General features: G+C 39.7%; 1 protein-coding gene across 1 annotated transcript in view; it reads left to right on the top strand.

Annotated features, from left to right (window-relative positions):
- The window catches only part of MEIKIN (meiotic kinetochore factor), a 147,944-nt gene extending 123,439 nt beyond the window's left edge, over positions 1–24,505 (top strand). The window contains exons 12-13 of the mRNA XM_012505287.2: positions 12,588–12,708; positions 24,237–24,505. Coding sequence (XP_012360741.1) covers positions 12,588–12,708; positions 24,237–24,259 — 144 coding nt within the window. The 3' untranslated portion in view covers positions 24,260–24,505. The remainder of the gene's footprint in view (positions 1–12,587; positions 12,709–24,236) is intronic.
- Positions 24,506–26,544: the final 2,039 nt, after the last annotated feature.

Raw genomic sequence — 26,544 nt, 5'->3', positions numbered from 1 at the left:
AATTTAGTCCCTTTATATGTACTGTTATTATTGATACATTTGGACTTGTTTCTGTGATCATAATTATTCCTTTTATCCAGTTTTTTTGTATGCCTCCCTTTTCTTCTTAACAATTTTTGGTTCATTGAAAAAACAATTTTGGCTGGTCATGATGGCTTACACTTGTAATCTCAGCAGTTTGGGAGGCTAAAACTGGAGGATTGCTTGAGGCCAGGAGTTCAAAACCAGCCTGGTCAACATAGACAGACCCTGTCTCTACAAAAGGAAAAATAATTAGCCAGGCATTGTGGCACATGCCTGTAGTCCTAGCTACTCAGAAGGATCAGATGGGAGGATCACTTGAGCCCGGGAGTTTGAGGCTGCAGTAAGCCATGATTGTGTCATTCTAACCTGGGCAACACAGTGAAACTCTTAAAAATTAAAAAAAAAAAGTTAACTTTTTCCATTTCACTTCTTTCCCCTACTGATTTGAAACTACTGCTTTCTATTTTGTTTGTTATCATTGGATTAGTCCGTTCTCACACTGCTATAAGGATACCACCTGAGACCAGGTAATTTATAAAGGAAAGAGGTTTAGTTGACTCACTGTTCTGCCTGTCTGGGGAGGCCTTAGGAAACTTACAATCATGGGGGAAGGCAAAGGGGAAGTAGGTACCTTCTTCACAAGGTGGCAGGAAAGAGAGAGCGCAGGGGAAGTGCCAGACACTTATCAACCTAATCTCATGAGAACTCACTCACTATCACAAGAACAGCATCGGGGAAACTGCCTCCAGGATCTAGTCACCTCTCACTAGGTCCCTCTTCCAACATGGGATTATAATTTAGGTTATAATTCAAGATTTGGGTGGGACACAGATCCAAGCCCTATCAATCATGGCTACTGTTGAAATTTTACGAGGTATATTTAAGTTAGTAATGTCTAAAAGTAAACAACTCAACTTTGTTGGCAAAAAATATAAGAACCTTACAATACTTTTAAGTTCAATCACCCACTCCCAACTGACATATTTTTATTTTACAGTATTTTGGTTCTGTCTTTTCTTTAACCCCAAATTATAATAATCAGCATTATTGCTATTATTTAGACAATGTTTGTGTATATTACATATATTTAAATTTGCTTACCTTTTATTCTTGCCTCTTAGGACAATCATCTCAGATCATTTTTCTTCATTTTGAAATTCACCATTTAGGCCAGGCACAGTGACTCATGCCTGTAATCCCAGCACTTTGGGAGGCCAAGGTGGGAGGATTGCTTGAGCCCAGGAGTCCAAGACCAGCCTAAGCAATATAGCGAGATCCCAGCTGTAGTAAAAAAAAAAAAAAAAAAAAAAAAAACACAAGAAAAATTCACCATTTAGATTAGTTTGTTTAGTGAAGGTCTTTGGTGGTAGATTGTGTTAGGTTTAAAACAATGCCTTTAATTTGATTTTATTCTTGAAAGGTAGTTTTTCTTGGTACACATTTCTAAGTTGACAGTCATTTTCTCTCTGGTCTTTGATGGTGTCATTCCACTGTCTTTTGATTTACATGTGGCAGTTACAGTTGTCCTAATAGTATAATTGTGATTGCCTTGTAAAGTATATGTATGCAGGAAAGGGTTAACTCAGCAGGCTTGCACATTCCCAAGGTCCTTAGGACTGTCCTGTGGCCAGGCTCCTGGGAGATAACCTGTGAGTCTTGGAGTATTCTGCCTCTTAGGAATGTCTGTATGCCTGAGGTCTTGGGCCTTGCCAGATAGTTTATACAAACAATGTGGTTTATGGTAAATACTTGTTTTTGATGCCCAAGGCTTTGCTCCACACTGTGTCTGTTTGACCTCTGGGGGCTGGGTAGCTGAGGTCTGTCACAAAGGAACTACATGCCTGTGTGACTGACCCCAGATAGAAACCCTGACCTCAAGGCTCACTGAGCTTTCCCTTTGCACATGGGAGAATTAAGTGCTGATCATGTGACTCCACTGGAGGACAACTGCTTCTTATCTTGGCCCTATGTCTTTTCCCTTTGCCAATTTTAATCTGTATCCTTTTGCTGTAATAAACTGTAACCCTGAGTATAACAGCTTTTCTGAATCCTATGAGTCCTAGCAAATCACTGAGCCTGAGGGTGGTCTTGGGGCCTGACACATATATCTTTTCTTTCTGGATTTTGTTAAGGTCTCTTTGTTTGGGGTGTGCTATAATTTTACTGGAATGTGTACATAAGTGGATGATAAGGATTATTATTTTTTAAGACAGGGTCTCACTCTGTCACCCAGGCTGGAGTGCAGTGGTAAGATCATGGATCACCGTATCCTTGACCTCCTGGGTTCAAGTGATCCTCCCACCTTAGCCTCTTGAGTAGCTGGGACTACAGATGCATGCCACCATGCCCAGCTTCTTCTTTTTTTTTTTTCAGTAAAATGATGTCTCCCTATATTACCCAGGTTGGTTTTGAACTCCTGGACTCAAGTGATCCCCTCACCTCAGCCTCTCAAAGTACTGGGTTTACAGCTGTAAGCCAGTGCACCTGGCTTGATTATTAATTTTATTTGCTGTTCTTTGTAAATTCTAATTTTTCTTGGGATTGGGCTTCCTAAATCTGTGGATTCATGTCTTTCATTAATTTGGGAAAATTTTCAGCTATTATTTATTACATTCTCTCTGGAATGGTAATTATATGTTAGGCTTTATTCTATTCTCCATGTTGTTCAACCTCTGTTCAATATTTTTCATTTATTTGTTATAGTCTGGGCATTTTCTTTAGTAATTCTTTATCTATCTACTCTGCTTCTTAAGCCTTTCACTGAATTTTTTATTTCAAAAACGTTTTCATTTCAAGAAATTCTGGTTGTTTCTTTTTCAAATCTTCTTTCCATTCCTGGTTATTGTTTTGTTTTTTTGTTTTGTTTTGTTTTGTTTTGAGCCAGGATGTCTCTCTCTGTTACCTAGGCTGGGGTGCAGTAGTGGGATCGTATCTCACAGTAACCTTCAACTCTTGGGCTCAAGTGATTCTCCTCTCTCAGCCTCCTGAGTAGCTATGGCTACAGGTGTGGACCACCACACCTGGCTAAGTTTTCTTTTCTTTTTTTTTTTTTAGAGTCAAGTCTCACTGTGCTGCCTAGGGTGGTCTTGAACTCCTGGCCTCAAGTGATCCTCCCACTTTGGCCTCCCAAAGTGCTGGGATTACAAGTGTGAGCCACTGCACCTGGCTTGCATTTTATTCCTGATAGTTTTTGGTTGCTTGTTCATCCTTGAGAGCCTGAGGCCTGAGGGAACTCACCACACTGGAGGGAAAGGCCATGGGCAAGGTCTAATGCTATGCTGGCTTCAGGTCTGACCCAGCTTAGTCCCACTGGTGGTGGTCACAGGGGTGCTTGCATCACCATACCCTCAGTTCCAGGTGGCTCAGCAAAGAGAGATAGAGATTCCATTTGTTTAGGAGAAAGTAAGGGAAAAGAACAGGAGTCTCTGCCTAGGAATCCAGATAATTTTTCCAGATCTTATTCAACACTACCAAGGTGGTACTACCAAGGTGGTACTGCTACAAGTCTTATCCAACACTACCAAGGTGGTACTGCTACAAGTCTGCAAAAACCAGTGTTACTTGGCTTGGGGCCCAAGTCCCTTGGAATACTTAAGAAGCCTTCCCAAGAAGGACAGGCATAAACAAATCCAGACTGTAAAGACTACAATAAATACCTAATTCTTGAATGCCCATACATTGATGAACATCTATAAGCAACAGCATCATCCAGGAGAACATGACCCCACCAGATCTAAATAAGGCACCAAGGACCAATCCTGGAGAACAGAGATATATGTCCTTTCAGACAGAGAATTCAAAATCATTGTTTTGAAGAAATTCAAAGAAATTCAAGATAAGATAGAGAAGGAATTTAGAGTTCTATCAGATAAATTAGACAAAGGCACTCAAATACTTAAAAAGAATCAAGCAGAAATCCTGGAGTTGAAAACTGCAATTTGGCATACTTAAGAATGCATCAGAGTCTCTTAACAGCAGAACTGATCAAGCAGAAGAAAGAATTAGTGAGCTTAAGACTGGCTATTTGAAAAGACAGAGAGGAGACAAAAGAAGAAAGAATAAAGAATGAAGCACACCTACGAAATCTAGAAAATATCTTCAAAAGGGCCAACCCAAGAGTTACTGGTCTTAAAGAGGAGGTAGAGAAAGAGATAGGGGTAGAAAGTTTATTCAAAGGGATAATAACAGAGAACTTCTCAATCATAGAGAAAAATATGAATATCCAAGAACAAGAAGTTTGTAGAGCACCCAGCAGATTTAATCCGAAGATTACCTCAAGGCATTTAATAATCAAACTCTGAAAGGTCAAGGATAGAGAAAAGATCCTAAAAGCAGCAAGAAAAAAAGAAACAATGTAAAATGGAGCTCTAATACATCTGGCAGCAGACTTTACAGTAGAAACCTTACAGGCCAGGAGAGAGTGGCATGACATATTTAAAGTGCTGAAGGAAAACAACTTTTACCCTAGAATAGTGTACCTGGCAAAAAAAAAAAAAAAATCCTTTAAGCATGAAGGAGAAATAGAGATCTCCATACACAAACAAAAGCTGAGGGATTTCAACAACACCAGACTTGTCCTATAGGAAATGCTAAAGGGATTTCTTCATTCTGAAAGAAAAGGATGTTAATGAACAATAAGAAATCACCTAAAGGTAGAAAACTCACTGGTAATAGTAAGCACAGAGAAAAACAGAATAGTATAACATTGTTATCACAGTGTGTAAACTTCTCTTGACTTAAGTAGAAACACTAAACAGTGAACCAGTAAATCATAACTACAACTTTTCAAGACATAGACAGTACAGTAAGACATAAAGAGAAAAAATGAAAAGTTAAAAAGCAAGAGGACAAAGTTATAGTTTTAATATTATTTTTGCATGTTTATGAAATCAGAGTTAAGTTGTCATCAGTTTAAAATAATTAGTTATAATATTTGCAAGCCTCATGGTAACCTCAAATCAAAAAATATACAACAGATACACAAAAAATAAAAAGCAAGAAATTGAAGGGTACTGCAAGAGCAAATCATCTTCACTAAAAGGAAAGCAGAAAGGAAGGAAAAAAGAAAGAGAAGACTGTCAGTCAACCAGAAAAAAAATAATAAAATGGCAGCAGTAAGTCCCTAACTATCAATAACAACATTGAATGTAAATGGACTAAACTCTCCAATGAAAAGACATAGAGTGGCTGAATGGATTAAAAAAAAGAAAACAAGACCCAATGATCTGTTGCCTACAGGAAGCACACTTCAGCTATAAACATACACACAAAATGAAAATAAAGGGATGGAAAAAGATATTTTATCCCAATAGAAACCAAAAAAAAAGCAGTAGCTATACTTAGACAAAACAGATTTAAAGGCAAAAACTGTAAGAAAAGACAAAGCAGGTTATTATATAAAGATATAAAGGGGTCAGTTCAGTAAGAGCATATAATGATTGTGAATACATACGCACCTAACACTGGAGCGCCCAGATATATAAAGCAAATATTAGTAGAGCTAAAGAGAGAGGCTGGGTGTGGTGGCTCATGTCTGTAATCCCAGCACTTTGGGGAGGCCAAAGTGGGAGGATCACTTGAGCCCAGGAGTTTGAGACCAGCCTGGGTAACAAAGTGAGACCCCATGTCTCCAAAAAAAAGAAAAAAAAAAAAAAGCCAGGCATGGTGGCACCAGCTATACATGAGGCTGAAGTGGAAGGATTGCTTGATCCCAGGAGGTAAAGTCTGCAGTGAGCTGTGTTTGGACCACTGCATTCCACCCTGGGCAAAAGCAAAAGAGTAAATCTTGTCTCACAAAAAAAGGCAGACCTCAGTATAACAATAGCTAGAGACTTAAAGAGCCCATTTTCAGCATTGGACAGATCTCCCAGACAGATAATCAACAAAGAAACATCAGACTTAATCTGCACTGTAGAACAAATGGACCTAATAGATATTTATAGAATATTTTATCCAGTGGCTTCAGAATACATATTTTTCTCCTCAACGCATGAATCATTCTCAAAGGACAGGCCATGTGTTGGGTCACAAAATGAGTCTTAAAACACTCAAAAAATTGAAACAATATCAAGCATCTACCCTGAGCACAATGGAGTAAAACTTCAAATCAATAATGAGGAATTTTGGAAACTATACAAACACCTGGAATTTAAACAGTGTGCTCTTTAGTGACCAGTGGTCAATGAAAAATTAAGAAGGAAATTGAAAATATTATTGAAACAAATAATAATGGAGACACAACATTCCAAGACCTATGGGATACAGCAAAAGCAGTACTAAATGGAAATTTAGAGCTGTAAGTGCCTACATCAGAAAAGAGGAAAAACTTCAAATAAACAATCTAATGACGCATCTTATAGAACTAGAAAAAGCAGGACCAAAGCAAACCCAAACTTAGTAGAAGAAAAGAAATAATAAAGATCAGCACAGAAATAAATGAATTTGAAGAAACATACAAAAGATCAACAAAACAAAAAGTTGGTATTTTGAAAAGATAAACAAAATTGTCAAACCGTTAGCCAGACTAAGAAAAAAAGAAGACCCAAGTAAATAAAATCAGAGATGAAGAAGGAACATTACAATGAATACTACAGAAATTAAAGGATCATTAATGTCCACTATGAGCAACTACATGCCAATAATTTGGAAAATTTAGAAGAAATGGATAAATTTCTAGACACATAGAACCTACAAAGATTGAACCATCAATCAAAAACCTGTATAGACCAATACAAGTAATGTGATTGAAGCCGTAATAGTCTCCCAGTAAAGAAAAGCCCAGGACCTCATGGCTTTGCTGCTGAATTCTACCAAGCATTTGAAGAAGAACTAATACCAATCCTACTCAAACTGTTCTGAAAAATGGAGGAGGGAATAATTCCAAATTCATTCTGTGAGGCCAGAATTACCCTGATACCAAAACCAGAGAAAGACACATCAAAAAGACAAAATTATAAACCAGTATCTCTGATGAATATTGATGGAAAAATCCTGAACGAAATAGTAGTAAACCAAATTCAACAATACATTTAAAAGATCATTTATCAGCCAGGCACAGTGGTTCACGTCTGTAATCCCAGCACTTTGGGAGGCTAAGGCAGGCAGATCACCTGAGGCCAGGAGTTCGAGACCAGCCTGGCCAACATGCTGAAATCCTGTCTCTACTAAAAATACAAAAAAATTAGCCAGGTGTGGTGGCACATGCCTGTAATCCCATCTACTCAGGAGGCTGAGGCAGGGGAATCACTTGGACCTGGGAGGCAGAGGTTGCAGTGAGCTGAGAACACACCACTGTACTCCAGCCTGGGTGATGGAGACTCCATCTCAAAAAAGAAAAAAAAAAACAAAAACCATTTATCATGACAAAGTAGGTTTTATCCCAGGGATTCAAGGATGGTTAAGCATATGCAAATCAATTAACGTGATACATTGTGTCAACAGAATGAAGGACAAAATCCATATGATCAATTGAAGCTGAAAAAGCATGTGATAAAGTTTAATACCCCTTCATGATAAGAACACTCAAAAAACTGGGCATAGAAGGAACATATCTCAACATTGTAAGAGTTAAAAAAAGGAAAGAAACAAGAAAGGTAGCTTGCCAGTTAAGACAGGTTTATTTTAGAGAAAACAAACCTGAGAGGAGCGTTCTGGCTGAGTTAGGTCAGAGGCACACTCTCTTACAGACCAAGAGTTTTTAAGGATTCAGAGTAGGAGAGTTTATTAGAAGCTTAGACTGCTTCTGTGTCTCTTTGTTGTGCTTGCTTTTTTTTTTTTTTTTTTTTTTTTTGATGGATTCTAGCTTCTAGCTCTGTCACCCAGGCTGGAAGTGAACCTCCACCTCAGGGGTTCAAGCAATTCTCTTGCCTCAGCCTCCAGAGTAGCTGGGATTTTAGGCACACACCACCATGCCTGGCTAATTTTTGTATTTTTAGTAGAGATGGGGTTTCATCATGTTGGCTAGGCTGGTCTTGAACTCCTGATGTCAACTAATCCTCCCACCTTGGCTTCTCAAAGTGCTGGGTTAACAGGCAGGAGCCACCATGACTGGCCTGTTGTGCTTATCTGGGAGGGAGAGTTGTGTGTCTGTTCCCATACGTCTTTCTGCAGCTGCGGGCATACCCACCCACCCCCCGCCCCCACTCCCCGCCCCCAGTCTTTTAGCTTCCCTATCTTAGTGCACCTGCAGAGAAAGGAATGTGCCTATTAAGGCTCACTGTTTTGCTGGGGCCCATTGTATGAGGGTGAAGTTTGGCAGTTACCCAAAAGACTTTCCCCCCATCTCCCTTTGTGCCGGAGCTGTCTTATCTGTGTTTTACTGTCTGCTCTTTCTGGCTGCTTGTAGTTAGAAGAGAAATTATTTCCTTGAAATGCATGAGGCTAGAAAGGGAGCTGGAACTTAAAGTGGCAGTGTTTGTCTGAGATGACGGTGCTTCTGCTCCATCAAACATAATAAAAGCCATACATGATAGACGCACAGCTAGTATCATACTGAATGAGAAAAAACTGAAAGCCTTTCTTTTTAAACCTGGAACAAGACAAGGATGCTCACTTTCACCAGTTATTCAACATAGTATTGGAAGTCCTAGCTAGAGTAGTTAGACAAGAGAAGGAAATAAAGGGCATATGAATTGGAAAGGAAGAAGTGAAATTATCTTTGTTTGCAGATAATGTGATTTTATACTTGGAAAAACCTAAGAATTCCACTAAATAGTTATTAGAACTGACAAATAAATTCAGGAAAGTTGCAGGATACAAAATCGACATACCAAAATCAGTAGCATTTCTATATGCCAACAGTGAACAATCTGAAAAAGAAATTTAAAAAATAATCCCTTTTACAATAGCCACAGGTAAAATAAATACCTAGGAATTTACTTAACCAAAAAAGTGAAAGATCTGTACAGTGAAAACTATAAAACATGAAGGAAATTGGAGAGGACACCAAAAAAATGGAAATATATTTCATGTTCATAGATTGGAAGAGTCAATATCATAAAAATACCCATACTACTCAATGCAATGTACAAATTTAATGGAATTTCTATGAAAATACCAATGACATTCTTCACAGAAATAGGAAAAACAATTCTGAAACTTATATGCAGTCACAAAAGATCCAGAATAGCCAAAGCTATTGATATGGTTTGTCTCTGTGTTCCCACCCAAATCTCACCTTGAATTGTAGTAATTCCCACGTGTCAAAGGTGGGACCAGGTGGAGATAGTTGAATCATGAGGGCAGTTTCCCCCATGCTGTTCTCATGATAGTGAGTTTTCACAAGATCTGATGGTTTTATAAAGGGCTTCCCCCTTCACTTGGCACTTTTCTGTCTTCTGCCATCCTGTGAAGAGGTGTGCCTTTCACCATGGTTGTAACTTTCCTGAGGCCTTCCCAGCCATGTGGAACTGTGAGTCAATTAAACCTCCTTCCTTTATAAATTACCTAATTTTGGATATTTTTTTCATAGCAGTGTAAGAACAGACTAATAGAGCTATCCTGAGCAAAAAGAACAAAACTGGAGGAATGGCGTTACTTCAAGTTATACTACAGAGCTATGAAAACAACATGGTACTGGCATAAAAAGAGACACATAGACTAATGGAACCGAATAGGGAACCCAGAGAGAAATCCATCCATCTACAGCGAGCTCATTTTCCGTAATGGTAGCAAGGACATACATTGGGGAAAGACATTGTCTTCAGTAAATTATACTGGGAAAACTGGATATCCATATGCAGAAGAATGAAAGTTGATCCTTACCTGTTACCTTATACAAAAATTAAAATGGATTAAATACTTTAAGACCTCAAACTATGACACTACTACAAGGAAACATTGAGGAAACACTCTAGGACATTTGGCAAATATTTACTGAATAATACCCCATTAGCACAGGCAACCAAAGCAAAAATAGACAAATAGGATCACATCATGTTAAAATGCTTCCGCACAGCAAAGTAAACAATCAATGTGAAGAGACAACCCACAGAATGGGAGAAAATATTTGCAAACTACCCATCTGGCAAGGGATTAATAACCAGGGGCTCAAACAATTCTAAAGGAAAAAGGGGCTTAAATATCTCTGTAGGAAAAAATCTAATAATCTAGTTCAAAAATGGGGAAAAGATTTTAGAAGATAATTCTCAAAAGGAGGCATACAAATTACTAAAAGGCATATGAAAAAGTGTTCAACATCACTGATCAGAGAAATGCAAATCAAAAGTACAATAAGATATGTCATCCCAATTAAAATGGCTTTTATCCAAAACTCAGGCAATAACAGTTGCTAGTGAGGATGTGGAGAAAGGGAACCCTTATAAACTGTTGGTGGGAATGTCAATTAGTACAACCACTATGGAGAACTGTTTGGAAGTTCCTCAAAAAACTAAAAATAGGCTGGCTACGGTGGCTCATGCCTGTAATCCCAGCACTTTGGGAGGTCGAGGTGGGCAGATCACAAGGTCAGGAATTCGAGACCAGCCTGGCCAACGTAGTGAAACCCCGTCTCTACTGATACTACAAAAATTAGCCAGGCATGGTGGTGTGCATTTGTAATCCCAGCTACTCGGTAGGCTGAGGCAGGAGAATTGCTTGAACCCAGTAGGTAGAGGTTGCAGTGAGCCAAGATCACACCACTGCACTCCAGCCTGGGCGACAGAGTGAGACTGTCTTGGGGAAACAAACAAACAAACTAAAAATAGAGGTACCATATGATCCAGCAATCCCACTGCTGAGTATATACCCAAAAGAAAGGAAACCAGTATATCGGAGATATATCTGCACTCCCATGTTTGTTGCAGCACTGTTCACGATAGCCAAGATTTGAAAGCAACCTAAGTGTCCGTCAACAGATGAATGGATAAACAAAATGTGATACTTGTACACAATGGAGTACTATTCAGCCATGAAAAGGAATGAGATCCTGTCATTTGCAACAACATGGATGGAACTGGGGGCCGTTATGTTAAGGGAAATAAGCCATGCACAGAAAGACTAACATCACTTGTTCTCACTTATTTGTGGGATCTAAAAATCAAAACAATTGAACTCGTGGAGATAGAGAATAGAAGGATGGTTACCAGACATTGGGAAAGATAGCTGGATGCTCGGGATTGGGGTTGGTTGGGGGAGGTGGGGATGGTTAATGAGTACAAAACAATAGAAAGAATGAAGAAGACCTAGTATTTGCTGGCCATATAGGAAATTGTCTTATGTACACAGGAAATTCAGTTATGAATTATATTCTAAGAGTTCTTGCACAAAGTGGAAACAGTAAAATTATAAAAGTCTGGTATTTAAAATTGTACATTTAAAAATAACTAATTGGATTGTTTGTAATGCAAAGGATAAATGCTTGAGGATACGGATAGCCGATTTTCCATAGATGTGATTATTATGCACAGCATGTGTGTACCAAAACATCTAATGTACTGCATAAGTATATATACCTACTATGTACTTACAAAACTTAAAAAAGATTTTTTTAAATTCACCTAAGAGGTTTCTGGCCAGGTACGGTGGCTCACTCCTGTAATCCCAGCATTTTGGGAGGCTGAGGCGGGCAGATCACCTGAGGTCAGAAGTTACAGACCAGCCTGGCCAACATGGTGAAACACTGTCTCTACTAAAAACATAAATTTAGCCGGATGTAGTGGCGCATGCCTGTAGTTTCAGCTACTTGGGAGTCTGAGGTATGAAAATCACTTGAACTTGGGAGGCAGGGGTTGCTTTGAGCCAAGATCAAAGGTGTTGCACTCCAGCCCGGGCAACAGAATGAGACCCTGTCTCAAAAAAAAAAGAAAATACATAAGAAGTTTCTATATAGACTTTATTTAAAATAACAGAAGCCCTGGATAAATACATCTCGGCTTCTGAATTCTAAAAAACAAGATACGTCACTTCTGAAAGACATGGCATTTCTTTCCTTCCTTTCCCCCTCCCCCTCCCTCCTTGTCTCCCTCTCCCACTCCCCCCTCCCTCCTCCTCTCCCTCCCCCTCTCCCTCCCCCTCTGCCTCTGCCTCCACCTCTGCCTCTGCCTCAGGGAATCCTCCTGCATTGGCCTCCCAGGGTATTGGAATTACAGGCGTGAGCCACTGTGCCCAGCCGGTATTTTTTTATTCCGGAGACTATCTGCCTGATGGGAAATTGTCAACATTACCTGAGGTAAAAAATCAAGGAATTTGTGTTTAACTCAGTTAAATTTAAATTTGGGTTTTAACTCAATAAATCATGCAAACTTTCTCTCCCACTTCAGCATGCTTGAATCTCAGCTCTACCATTACTTACTCCCTATCCTTAAGGAAGTCAATCTCTCTGAAACTGTTTTCTCATTTATAAAATGGAGATAATATAATCTGCCTTGCTTGGTTCTTGTGAATATTAAATGAACATATGTTTTAAAACCAATTACTGTTAGAAGTGGAGTAAGCATTTAATAAATGCTTGCTGTTATTAATATCTAAGAAATACAGATATTAAGACTAGTTGCTTTTGAAATAAAGCAACATACAAATGTAGTATTTGGAGGAATTATGCAATATCTGCTTTTTTTCTTTTCCAGTTTCCGGCAAATGCATCAGAAATATGTTGTATTATTAGAACATCACCAAGAACTAGACAAGTGAAAAATAAAGGTGTTATTGTAAAGAAGAAATATTCTCTTCCTAAGGATATCCCTCAAGGTACTGTAGTATGAATGCAGAGCATACTTTTTGGATGATATAAAACATTTTTTTCATTAAAAATGCCGTATGTACACAGGAAATTCAGTTATAAATTGTATTCTAAGAGTTCTTGCACAAAGTGGAAATGGTAAAATTATAAAAGCCTAGTCGGGGTGGACTCAGTGGCTCATGCCTATAATCCCAGCACTTTGGATAGCTCAGGCAGGAGGATCAGTTGAGCCTAGGAGTTCAAGGTTATGGTGAGCTATCATCAGGTCACTGCACTCCAGCCTGAGTGACAGAGGGATACCCTGTCTCTTCATTAAAAAAAAAAAGTGTGGTCAGATTTCAGAACCAGAACCAGAGTAAAATAATTTCTTTAAAGACAGATACTTTATCTTTTGAAAAATTAGTGTATGACACTGATGTAAAATCTATCCAGGATACTTCCTCTTATAATTATGTGAAATTTAGTATTGTTTTGGTTTCAATTTTAGTAGCATTCCTTTTAGAGATGTGGAGATGTTTTTGCATTCACCTCATATTGGTTGAGTACTTCCTCTGTGAAAGGCACTGTGCTAAGAACCTCATATTTCATTATGACTTTATAATAGATGAGATGTGTACTGTTATTCCTATTTTACATATTAAGACTCTGAGATTTAAAGTAGTATGGAATTTGTCCAAGATCATACTTCTTCCAAGTGGTAGAGAGGAATTCAATCTTTTAAGCTTTCTAAACTCCAAATGCAGTGTTTTTTTGTTTTGTTTTTTCTTTGTTTTTTTGAGTTGAGAAGGCTTAACATCTCCCCCCACAATGCTTCAGCCAGAATGTCTGATTACTCAGTGGCACTTTGGACTTTTTATGAGTAAACAGCCAATGAAGCAATTGAAATTTAGTTAGATATGTACAGCTTCAATTCAACCAAGATGTCCATTCTTAATTCTTGTACTTATTTCCTCCACAGTACCTGCCCTGAGCATTCTCTAAGTCTATAGAGATCTCTCTTTTTTACAAGTTCCTTGAATACTCAATTCAGTGCTACTCATTTGATACTTAATAATTGTATTTGTCAGGGTTCTCCAGAAAAACAGAACCTAGAGGAGATAGAGATATATGAGAGGGGAATTTTTTTTTTTTTTTTTTTTTTTTTTGACAGAGTCTCGCTCTGTCACCCAGGCTGGAGTGCAGTGGCGCAATCTTGGTTCACTGCAAGCTCCACCTCCCAGGTTCACACCATACTCCAGCCTCAGCCTCCTGAGTAGCTGGGACTACAGGCACCCACCACCACGCCTGGCTAATTTTTTTTTTTTTGTATTTTCAGTAGAGATGGGGTTTCACCATGTTAGCCAGGATGGTCTCAATCTCGTGACCTTGTGATCCACCCGCCTTGGCCTCTCAAAGTGTTGGGATTACAGGCGTGAGCCACCGTGCCCGGCCAGTGAGGGGGATTTTTAATGAAAATTGGTTAATGTGGTTATGGAGGCTGAAAAGTTCCATGACGTGCCATCTGTCAGCTGGAGAACCAGAGAAGCCAGTGGCATCACTAAGTCCAAGTCCAAGGGACTTAGAACTTGGGGAGTGTTTATGAAACTCCCAGAATCCATAGGCCAAGGAACCTGGACTTCCAAGGTCCAAGGGCAGGAGAAAATGGATGTCCTCGCTCCAGAAGAGAGAGTAAATCTGCCTTTCCTCTGCCTTTTCTATTCTGGTCCTCAACCAGTTGGATGGTGCCTGACCACTTTGGGTGAGGGCAGATTTTCTTTATTCAGTCCACTGATTCAAATGCCAGTCTCTTCTGGAAACATCCTCACAGAAACAGATCTACTCAGAAATAACGTTTTAGCAGCTTTCTGAGTATCCCTTATTCCAGCCAAATTGATATCTAAAATTGACCCTCACAATAATATATTTGCTACCTAACATAATTTACAGTGCTGACTTTTCATATTTCATATTCCTTAGGTTATGAAGTTTTCAAGGAGAAAGCACGTAATTGACTTCTATCTCTGATAACATCAGCATAGTGGTAGGGAATAGCAAGATCCTGTATTTGTCAGGATCCTACCAAACAAAAAGAGCCAATTATATACATATATATATATACACACACACACACACACACATATACATATATGGAAAATATTAAAGAGAGGTTGAAAGTTATAGAGGATAGAATAAGGCCTAACGTATGCTAATTACCATTCTGGAGAGAATAAAACAAGGAATTGACTTATACAGTTATGGAGCTGTAGAAGTATAGCTGGGCAGGTTTGCAAACTGTATGGCAGGCTGGAAACTCTTGGGCAGGAGCCAATGATGCAGCCTACAGATAAATTTCTTCTTATTCAGATAAACTTCAGTTTTGCTCTTAAGGCCTTTCAACTGATTGAATGAGGCCTACCTATATTATTAGGGATAATCTCCTTCAAGTTGATAGAAAGTTTATTATAGATATTAACCACATCTACAAAGTACCTTCACAGCAACACTTAGATTAGTATTTAACTGAATAATTGTGTAATATATCCTAGGCAAGTTGTCACATACAACTAACCATCACAGCGCACTCCTTATCAACTACGCATCCATTTGCATCTCCTTAAACCATATTTAATCTCCAAATAAAGACAATAATAAAGTCATACTTTTGCCTAACATGCTACAGCTGTCCTGCATAAAACTGAAAATGTGCTAACCTTTTCCCCAGAAGAGGATACAAAGTTTCAGGCAATGTTCACCCTTCTTCTTGCTATCCTGTAACTTAAAAACTGTGATATAAAGTTAACTATTATTAATACATTGTACATTATATGATAAAGGGATAAGGGAGAGAAGAAAACAAAGATACTTGCCTAACTAATCAGGTGATCCTAACAGGTATTTATAACCACCTTTTTCCATTACCCATGCCATATTCCTTCTGCCTTCAGGAAGCACTTCAGATAGTCATGGTTCTTTACCTGGTGGGTGACACAAACTTTATTTCTGATGGGTCTGGGCCATTAGTAGTCCTGCCTGGATTGGGTTGTTGTAGTTTTCCATTAACCTTAATCACAGGGTATGATAAAATTAACAGATAGCCTAAGAGATCTCCTGTGTTCCAGACATATTCTTCCTTACTACCATTGTGGAGTAGTAGTTCAGATTCTCCTTGATAGTCCGGATCAGTCGCCCTAGTCAACACCATAGTCCCTTCTTAGCCTATTGACTCCAAAGTGACTGGGGGCAGTCTTAACTTCCAGTTTAATGGAATTAGTCTCCTGGTAGAGGAATTTCTCCCTTTGGAACTAAGACCTCTAAGCCAGTGGAGCATAAAATTATGAGAACAGGAAGGATAAATTTTGCTAGTGGGTCACCAGGGTTAATAATGCATGGTGCCACTTTTGTTTCTACCCCTTGATTCCTGGCTATGGAGGGAAAAAAAAGTACCATTTATTGGATGCCGATTCAGAGCATATATATAGCCCTCTGGAGAACTCTGCCCTACCTGCAAATTATTGCCACCTAGCTGGTGTTGTAACTGAATCTTCAAAAGGCCATCCCATCATCCTATTAGGCCAGCTTCTTTAGCATGATAGGGAACATAGCCCAGTGAATTCCAGGAGCAATGACTCATACTGCAATTCTTTTGCTGTGACGTGAGTTCCTTGATCAGAAGCAATGTTGTATGGAATATCATGACAATGGGTAAAGCATTCCATGAGACCGTGGATGACAATTTTGGCAGAATTTTGTATGAGGAAGGCAAATCTGTATCACGTGTCTGTTCTAGTAACAACAAAATGCTACCCCTTCCATGATGGAAGTAGTTCAATGTAATCAACTACAAAGCTGACTGAGCACCCAGAGGAATAGTGCCATACTTCGAGTCAGTGTTGTTGTCCGCTGCTGACTGGTTGGGCACTCAGCAGTGGCATCCAGGTTGGCCTTGGATAGTGGAAATCCATATTGCTGAGCCTATGTATGACCGCCATTCTTGCCACTGTGGCCACTTTGTTCATGAGCCATGAACAAAGAGGATACCAGTTAGCCTCTTTCCCCAGCCCTGTTCTGACAGAGGTGGCTGGAATAGAGACTGACTGGTTTCCACAGACTTGATTATCCTATATTCACTTCATTATTAAAATCCTCCTCTGCTAAGATCACCTTTGGTGACAATTTTATGCCATACATCCTTCTTTTCTTTTCTTTTCTTTTTTTCCCCATTGAGAGAGGTCTGTCCTGGCTGGGTGTGATGGCTCATGCCTGTAATCCCACCACTTTGGGAGGCTGAGGCGAGTGGATCGCTTGAGCCCAAGAGTTTGAGACCAGCCTGGACAACATTTTGAAACCATCTCTTCAAAAAAATACAAAAATTAGCCAGGTGTAGTGGTGCACTCCTGTAGTTCCAGCTACTTGGGAGGCTGAGGTGGGAGGATCATCTGAGCCCGAGGAGGTGGAGGCCGCAGTAAGCTGTAATCACGCCACTACACTGCAGCCTGAGCAATAGAGTGAGATCCTGTCTCGGAAAAAAAAAAAAAAAAAACAAAAGGTCTGTCCAATGCCTCCTCTCAAATTTTTCAGTCCACTTGTGATGGATTACTGAGTGTCAACTTGATTGGATTAAAGGATGCAAAGTATTGTTCCCGGGTGTGTCTGTGAGGGTATTGCCAAAGGAGATTAACATTTGAGTCAGTGGACTGGGAGAGGCAGACTCACCCTCAATTTGGTGGGCACCATCTATCTAATCAGCTACCAGCATGCCAGAATAAAAAGCAAGCAGAAGAATGTGAAAAGATTAGACTGGCTTAGCCTTGCAACCTACATCTTTCTCTGATGCTGGATGCTTCCTGCCCTCTAACATCGAACTCCAAGTTCTTCAGCTTTGGGACTTGGACTGGCTTCCTTGCTCCTCAGCTTGCAGATGGCCTATTGTGGGACTCTGCGATCGTGTGAGTTAATACTCCTTAATAAACTCCCTTTTATGTATATATATCCTATTAGTTCTGTCCTTCAGAGAACCCTGACTAATAAAATGTCCTTTCCAAGTCCCTGACCATACAGCCAAATCATTGGCTACCATTCTAGAATACAGTTAAACATCGGCCGGGCGCGGTGGCTCAAGCCTGTAATCCCACCACTTTGGGAGGCTGAGGCGGGCGGATCACGAGATCAGGAGATCGAGACCATCCTGACTAACACAGTGAAACCCTGTCTCTACTAAAAATACAAAAAAATTAGCCGGGCATGGTGGCGGGTGCCTGTAGCCCGTTACTCAGGAGGCTGAGGCAGGAGAATGGTGTGAACCCGGGAGGCGGAGCTTGCAGTGAGCCGATATCGTGCCACTGCACTCCAGCCTGGGTGACAAAGCAAGACTCCGTCTCAAAAAAAAAATATATATATATATATATATATAGTTAAACATCTGGTTATTTCTCCTTTCAACAAAGCACACAACCAGGTGCACTCCTCTCAGTTCTGCCCACTGGAGGACTTATCTTCACCAATTTCCTTTAGGGATATCCCAGAAAGAAATTGTAGTTGCTCTAACTGTCAACTTTAAGGCAGGGCCTGCATATCATAGAAAACCATTTGTAAATCAAATATGAGTTTTCTCTTCCTCAGTCAACTGATAGTAGAGAACTCCTCATGTCATCTTCAGAGCAGGCAGTGAGAGAAACGGTAATGTAGCCAGGGTGGGGGCCATGGACTTTTGGGTCACTTCGTCATGTTACTGACTTATGACTTCAGGGCCTGCTGAAGCTCAGTTTTACATAAACCACTTCCATTTGATAATGGAGTGCAGCCATTAACACCAACTTTATGACTTGGTAGGTCAGACAGCACATAGTTCATGATAGGCAGCGTGGGTCACATGGTAACTTGATGGCCTATGATTAAGTGCTTAGTTGCTACTAAAGTTTGGCAATAAGCCAAAAGCTGTTTCTCAAAAGAGTGGTTTTCCACTGAGGATGGACGGACTTTGCTCCAAAACCCGAAAGGTTCACCATGTGAGTCACCTGCAGGGACCTGCCAAAGGCTCCAAACAGCGTCTCTATCTGCCACTAACACTTCAAGCACCGTTGGATCTGCTGGATCATTTGGCACAATTGTCAGAGCAGCCCCACAGCAACCTCGACCTATTGCAGATCATTCTCTTGTTCTGGGCCTCCCTTCAAATCTAGCAGCTTTTTAGGTCACTCAGTGAGTGGGCTGGAGTGGCACACCTAAATGAAAAATATGTTAACTCCAAAATCCAAAAAAGCTGACTAGGCATTGTGTCTGCCTTTTGGTTATAGGAGGTGCCAGATGCAATACCTCATTCTTCACCTTAATAGGGATGTCTCTCATACTACTTGACCCCTGGAAATTACAAAGGTGGAAGGCCTTTGGAGACCCACCAGTTTCATTGTAGGAATATACCCAACCATAATGTATATATGTGTCACCAAAAAATATCTACTAGAATATTAATAGCATCAGTGTTCATGATAGCCTCAAGCTGGAAACTATCCAAATGCCCATTAAGTAAAATGGATAAACTATGGTATATTCATTCATTAGAGTGCTATATAGCAGTGAAAATCAACAATATAAAGTTATATACAACTGTTACATATTACATGTTATATACAAAATTACAAACATAATGATGCATTTAACAAAGGGTGCCAGACCCAGTAGAGTATATTTAATATTATCTACATACAGTATAAAACTTGGCAAAACTAAACTATAATGGAAATCATGATAGTGGATACCCTTGTTGGAGTGGGGGCATTACTTGGAAGGGATTACAAGGGGGAATTCTAGGGTGCCGGTAATGTTGTGTTTCATTATCTCAGTGCTGTTTACACAGGTATGTTGTGCTTGTGAAAACCTATCAAGCTGTACATATGTGTACATTTCCGTGTATTTGTTATACTTTAAGAAGTTGGCTGGGCCGGGCGCGGTGGCTCACGCCTGTAATCCCAGCACTTTGGGAGGCCCAGGCGGGTCAGGAGATTGAGACCATCCTGGCTAACACGGTGAAACCCCATCTCTACTAAAACTACAAAAAATTAGCTGGGCGTGGTGGTGGGCACCTGTAGGCCCAGCTACTCGGGAGGCTGAGGCAGGAGAATGGCATGAACCCGGGAGGCAGAGCTTGCAGTGAGCCGAGATCGTGCCACTGCACTCCAGCCTGGGCGACAGAGTGAGAGAGTGAGACTCTGTCTCAAAAAAAAAAAAAAAAAAGAAGAAGAAGAAGTTGGCCAGGCGTGGTGGCTCATGCCTGTAATCCCAGCATGTTGGGAGGCTGAGGTGGGTGGATTACCTGAGGTCAGGAGTTCGAGAACAGCCTAGCCAACATGGCAGAACCCTGTCTCTACTAAAAATACAAAAATTAGCTGGGCGTAGTTGCAGGTGCCGGGAGACAGAGGTTGCAGTGAGCTGAGATTGCACCACTGCACACCAGCCTGGGTGACAGAGTGAGACTCCATCTCAAAAATAAAAAATTTAAAAAAAAAAAAGAAAAAGTTTACAAATAACACTAGAAACACTCTTAATTTGATCTTTTTGGCCTGTCATATTAGTTTCTGACATTAGATATTGTCAAAATTCTGGACTTAAGTATGTAACAAATCAAAACCAAAGTGTGTCTGGGAGGTTCTTATGAGTGTTCAGACTGAAGTTTTTTAGTTTAATTTACAGCCCTCAGTTCTCCTCCCCATTAATGTTGAACTAATGAACTGATGGTGCCATCTCCTGGCCTCTTTCTAGGCTCTCACCGTAACAGTTGCCTCCTGTTTCCCTTTCAACCTCTGGCCACTTGTCTCTTTCCTTTAGTAAAAATAGCAAAGCAGCAAGCTAACTAGTGATCATGTTATTTTGAGCATGCAGCAGCCTATTTTTAGTCCTGGCATTTAAAGTTTTAGCTATTTTGGCAGTAATCTAATCAGGATTACGGGGTGAAATTCACTTTTGAATTTCAGTCTAGGACTGTGATCAGTATGCTTTTTGTTCGTTAATAACTGGCACTATGCTGATTAAAGAAAAAACAATGGTGAAAGTGAACCAAAGAGATGTGACAGAGGAGGTGGTGTGGGTAAGTCGTTGGAATAGTGACAGCCAGATAAAGGGGGCTGTAGAAAACATCTAGTCTAAGGTTTCTCAATGCGTGGTCCTTCTGACCACCTCCACCAGAATAACTACAGACCTGGTAAACTACAGTCTCTAGAGATGGCACAGGAACCTGCATTTTGAAAGTGATTCCAGTAAGCACAAACATTTGAGAACCATTTCATTAGTCTATTTTACTCATTTTACATATAACAAAAATGACCTGGCCAGGTTAAGTGAATTGCCCAAATTCACAGAGCTTATTACTTGTAGAATCAGAACTAGAACAAGACACTGTAGGAACCCAAGAGAGGACACGTTTAACTTTGAGGTGTTAGAAAAGTCTAATAATACCTTTTGGCTAATCAGACAAAACCTGTAGCTATCCTTATAGTAAATTTTAAGATTTTTAAATTTTATTTTGAGCTCCAGAAGAGACGATAAAGTATGTGTTATAAATTCATATCTCAGTCTAGTACTGTAGAATCACAGCCTTTAACTGGATGCATATGTTATCTTTAGGGAGAAGTTTGATTTTCTGGATAATAATAGCAGGCAGAAGTATCACACAGATATATGACAAATGAAGTGGAAACATATTAATTTGAGTATCCGAAAGATGGTAGTAGAAATCACTTAAGAATAGGACATCCCTAAGTTCCAGTCCTAACTGTTATATAAGCACATTCCTTAAACTTTCTGAATTTTAGCCTCCTATCTGTAAAATTGGTAAAATAGTAGTTCTTACCTCAAAGAATTGTTGTGAGGACTAGAGATAATCTTTGTAAAGAGTGTGACATATAATAATCACTCATTATGCAATAATTATTTGTTTCTATAGGTTAGGTTAATTTCTCAAGTTTAGCTTTCTTCATCTCCCTTTTGAAAACTGTTCTTTGGTTTTGTTTGTTTTTTTGTTTGTTTGCTTGTTTTTTGAGACGGAGTCTTGCTCTCTTGCCAGGCTGGAGTGCAGTGGCAGCTCACTGCAACCTCCGACTCCCTTGTTCAAGTGATTCTCCTGCCTCAGCCTCCCGAGTAGCTGGGATTACAGGCACATACCACCATGCCCAGCTAATTTTTGTATTTTTAGTAGAGACAGGGTTTCACCATGTTGGCCAGGAATGTCTTGATCTCCTGACCTTGTGATCCACCTGCCTCGGCCTCCCAAAGTGCTGGGATTACAGGCGTGAGCCACCGTGCCCAGCCTGTTCTTTGGTTTTTATCAAATTGCAAAAAGCCTAAAATATGCTGACTGGTTAGTGTCATTGATGGTAAATTTGGTTATGCCACCTCATGTAAAGAATATGTCAGGTAAGTTTGTATAGTCTTTGACACAGAACCATTGTTCTAGTGAAAATACAGAGATGAAGTATGCCAGCCAGTGCCTTGGGGATAAAGAAATCAAACTAGATCGCCATCCTAGAGGCCTTTTAAGTCTGTTGTTTTAGTGTCATGTGGTTATAGAATGAAAAGATGAAGTTCTCCAGTTATTTGGTTCACTTATTCAGCAAACATTTATTGAGTCTGGATATCATATGCTAGAAATAGTTGCTGATGATATTGAGATAAAGACACAGTTGTCTTTATAAAGTTTATAGTCTCATAGAGGAAGTCAGATATGTAAAACAAGCCCAATAGAGGTATGTATGTGTTTTTTTTTTGTTTGTTTGAGACAGAGTCTTGCTCTGTCACCCATGCTGGAGTGCAGTGGTGTGATCACAGCTCACTGCAGCCTCGAACCTCCAGGCTCCAGCGATTCTGCCAAGTAGCTGGGACTACAGGCAGGTGCTAGCATGCCTACCTAATTTTTATGTATTTTGTAGAGACCAGGTTTCACCACGATGCCCAGGCTGATCTCGTACTCCTGGGCTCAAGCAATCTGCTCACCTTGGCCTCCCAGAGTGCTGGGATTACAAGCATGAGCCACCACACTTGGCTCAAATTTACTTTTTATTTGCTCATTCTCACAGGAAGTACAGGGGTGATTTGAGAAGAAATGACCCTAGAAACAAAAAGACCAAGTGGGAGTTTTGCAAAAGTTCCAGTGAGCAAAGTCGAAAAAATAAGTATCTGAGCTAGTGTATCTCAAAATGTGGTGCCCAGACAACCAGAGGAACTTATAAATAATGCAGATTCCCAGATCATCGCCTCAGGGATCTCATTTAGGATTTCTGTAGGATTTAGGAGAACCAGTCTAAACTAGAAATTTTTTCTTGGTATAATTGACAGGGCTTAGTGACTAACATAGGTACTTGTGCACGGTAGTAAGAAAGAATGGTAGTTAGAGATGACTTTTGGGTCTTTAATATTGTAAAGTGTCAGAAATGATGCATTGTAGGTGATGGCGAGGGGAAATATAGGTCATGGCCTTGGATGTGTATTTGAAGACTGAGAAGTTGAAGGGTAGGTGAGACAAGATAGTTGGGTGGGCTGATTACCCATTTGGGAAGTTACCCAGAAGTTCATGTGGAGAGGATGACTGTGAACCATTTTCCAAAGTCTAATGAGTGAGCAGTGTCTGAGGTCAGTAAACAGGGAGGAGTAGAGAGTAGTAAGTATAGCCAGCATTTCCCAAACTTTAATGTACTTGTGAATTGCTTGAGGATCTTGTTAAAATGGAGACTTTGATTCAGTACATTTAGAATGGGACTGCTGATTCTACATTTATCACAACCTTTTAGGTGATGCTGACATAACTGGTCCATGGACCCTAGTTTGAATAGCAAAGATACAGGTGTGGGTTCTCAACTTAGCTGCACATCATACCTTCCCGGTTGTCTGATATGTGGGTCCCTTATCTAATTGGTATGGAAGATGGCCTAGATATCAGGATTTTAAAATCCTAGGTAGCTTTAGATGCAACAAAATTTCAGAGCCATTGATATAGGCTGATTTGGCCAGAGGATGAGGTATATGATAGTATGAAAGTGGCAGTGTTAACTAGGTAAAGCTGGTTCCACTCTGGATCTCTTGGCACAAGATGTGGGGGCAAAGGCCCCAGAATCAGTCCTGCTTTGGCATGGAGCCTGGGTTCAATTGTAATAAAGGGTAGGAAAATGCAAAGGAAGGATGGGCAAGAGAATATGAGAGGCTTCTTCCTGGGTGGTGGCTGAGGACAGGGATGAAAAGCACAACTGGATCAAGTGCTCCAGGTTACAGGGCTGGGGTTAAAGGTCCTGTGATGGCCACTGACAGCAATTTTTGCTGGGCTTTCCACCAGAATGTTATTGATCAGATCTCCTTGCTTCTCCAAAGAGAAGATGTCCTCAGCATGTCCTAGAAGGGATCAGCCAAATATTCCTTTTTTTTTTAATGGCCTCTGGATTTGTTTCCTGAGGCTTGATGGGCTGAAATTAAGAGTGACCTGGGCTTTAAGTGCTCTCTCCCCTGCAGACTGGTTATTAGTAAGTATTGGACACCTGCTTGCATACAAAGTAATCTATTGTTATATTTTTTTCTCCAGATATCATAATAAAAATGGCATGAAAAAACAGCTGTGGCTGAATTTTCACTACTTTGAAGACAAGAGTGTCAAGTCAAAGTCTATAAAGCAGAATGTCTGCCTGAAATTATATGAAATTAAAAATTAAAAATTGTCCAGTTATTTGTGATATATCTCTGTGTTGAAATTCTACTGAGGTTCTTGTCATTTACTTTTAATCAGTTAAGAAAAAAAATTATTCCATATGCTTCTTAAATATATGTATTTATATTATAAGATAAAGAACCAAATCATTGGTATTAGAAGACTGTACACTAAAATAGATGGTTTTAGCTATTCACAAAGAGCCTTCATCCCTGAGAGGTCTGAGAAGGAAAAAAGAAAGACAATGCCAGGGTACAATGTAACTTCCTTTGATTGTTTTTTTTTTCCTTCAAAGTTTTTCGCTAGTACCATTAAAAGTAGTAAATCTTTCTGTAAAGCAATGTAGAGAAAAACAAAAACAAAAAACAAAACAAAAAAGTAGTGAAGTTATTGAAGTGCTAAAAATGAAAATGCTTACATTACGAGCTATTTTTAACAGAACTTAATTGAAACCACATGAGTGAGAGACCTAATTTCAGGTCTGACTGAAAGAAACTCTATACTCAAGGTTTGCTGAAGTAGGGAATGTGTAATATGTATAATCAGTCCTACACTATTTAATACATTACCTTATCCCCAAAAAAAACCTTCTTCAGCTAATACTATCTGTAGGATTTTTTAAAATTTGGTAATATAACTTGCAGTATCTCAACAATTCCCTTCTTAAAAAGCAATAATCCTGTAAAGTGAACAGAGTCCACTTGTATAACTTGGAGAGATTTTAACTTGATTAGTCCTTGATGCTAAAGGGCTTTACTAATATTATACATTCATAAGAGTCAAATTTTCAAAACTTCAGGATTAAGAAAGATTGTAACATCTATGAGTTATTTTGCAGTTAAATAATCTATATAGTATTCATTTTTAACTAGGCATCCCTATGAAGATACTCTTACAATGATTTGACAAGGCTTTAAGCCACTAACAAAGCTATTTGTGATTTTGTGGTTTCACCTGAAGATGAAATACGGAAAAGTTGTGAAGAAACATAGATGAGAATGTTAACGATGGAGGTTAGCATAAAATTTAGACCTGTATTCTAAATTAATACTCAACTAAGTCAGCAACTCTTGTGGTGGTTTTAAAAGAAGAAATGTGATAAGCAGTGGGGAAGTAAGGAATGAAATAGAAGCCCTCTTCTCTGCCTTCAAGCAGTTTATATTTCAAGTGGGATATGAGAGAATGAGAATGAATTATTTGCTAGTTTCTAATCAGGTGGTAGGTTCCTGTGAGAAAGAATGATACTTGATTCTTGGATTGGGCCTGGTGGGGTGGAAGAAATAAACATTTGATAGTTTCACGTTGCTGATGAAGAAAATATAGGTAGCTCTGAGAGGTAAATGTTTGGCCAGGGCTATGTAATTTAGGAAGTGATGGAGCCAAGGTATGGGGCAGGAGTATTTGAGTATAATATTTTTTTCTTCTCCCCAGAAAAAGCATATTCAATATTTTTGTTTTATAGACTGCAGCACAAGGAAAGGTCGGAGGGAGAAAGGAATTGGAATTGGCATTGGCATTGGTATTCAAGGCTTAGGAGTGGAGGATATAACAACTTCAATTATGATTAAGAGCAAGGAATGGCTGGGCGCGGTCGCTCACGCCTGTAATCCCAGCACTTTGGGGGGCCAAGGCAGGCGGATCACGAGGTCAGGAGATCGAGACCATGCTGGCTAACATGGTGAAACCCCGCCTCTACTAAAAATACAAAAAATTAGCCAGGCGTGGTGGCAGGTGCCTGTAGTCCCCGCTACTCGGGAGGCTGAGGCGAGAAAATGGCATGAACCCAGGAGGCAGAGCTGGCAGTGAGCTGAGACCGCACCACTGCACTCCAGCCTGGGTGACAGAGTGAGACTCCGTCTCAAAAAAAAAAAAAAAACAAAAACCACACAAGGAAAGCAGAAGAAGCCTGCTGGCTGGTGACATGAGAAGTCCAAAGAGGAATCCTATTGGCAAGTCCTTGGAAAAGGTTGTATGCTTAATCTTATATCTGTTCCAGGCCTCAGAGTTCTTTCAGTGAATCTCCCTGGAAGAATATGAAAAAAGGAATTCATCTCTTTCTGGGATGAGGGGTTCATAGTTTTCATCTATTTTCAATGTAGTCTGTGATCTAAAAAAGGTTAATGAAACAACCCTTTTACTTCAGCATGTAACTAAACTTTATTTTTAAGCATTTAAAATTATATCT

This window comes from Nomascus leucogenys, chromosome 2 (genome assembly GCF_006542625.1).
Source record: "Nomascus leucogenys isolate Asia chromosome 2, Asia_NLE_v1, whole genome shotgun sequence".
Taxonomy (NCBI): Eukaryota; Metazoa; Chordata; class Mammalia; order Primates; family Hylobatidae; genus Nomascus; species Nomascus leucogenys.
The sequence above is the reverse complement of the archived record's forward strand: the minus strand, read 5'-3'. Positions and strand labels throughout refer to the sequence as shown.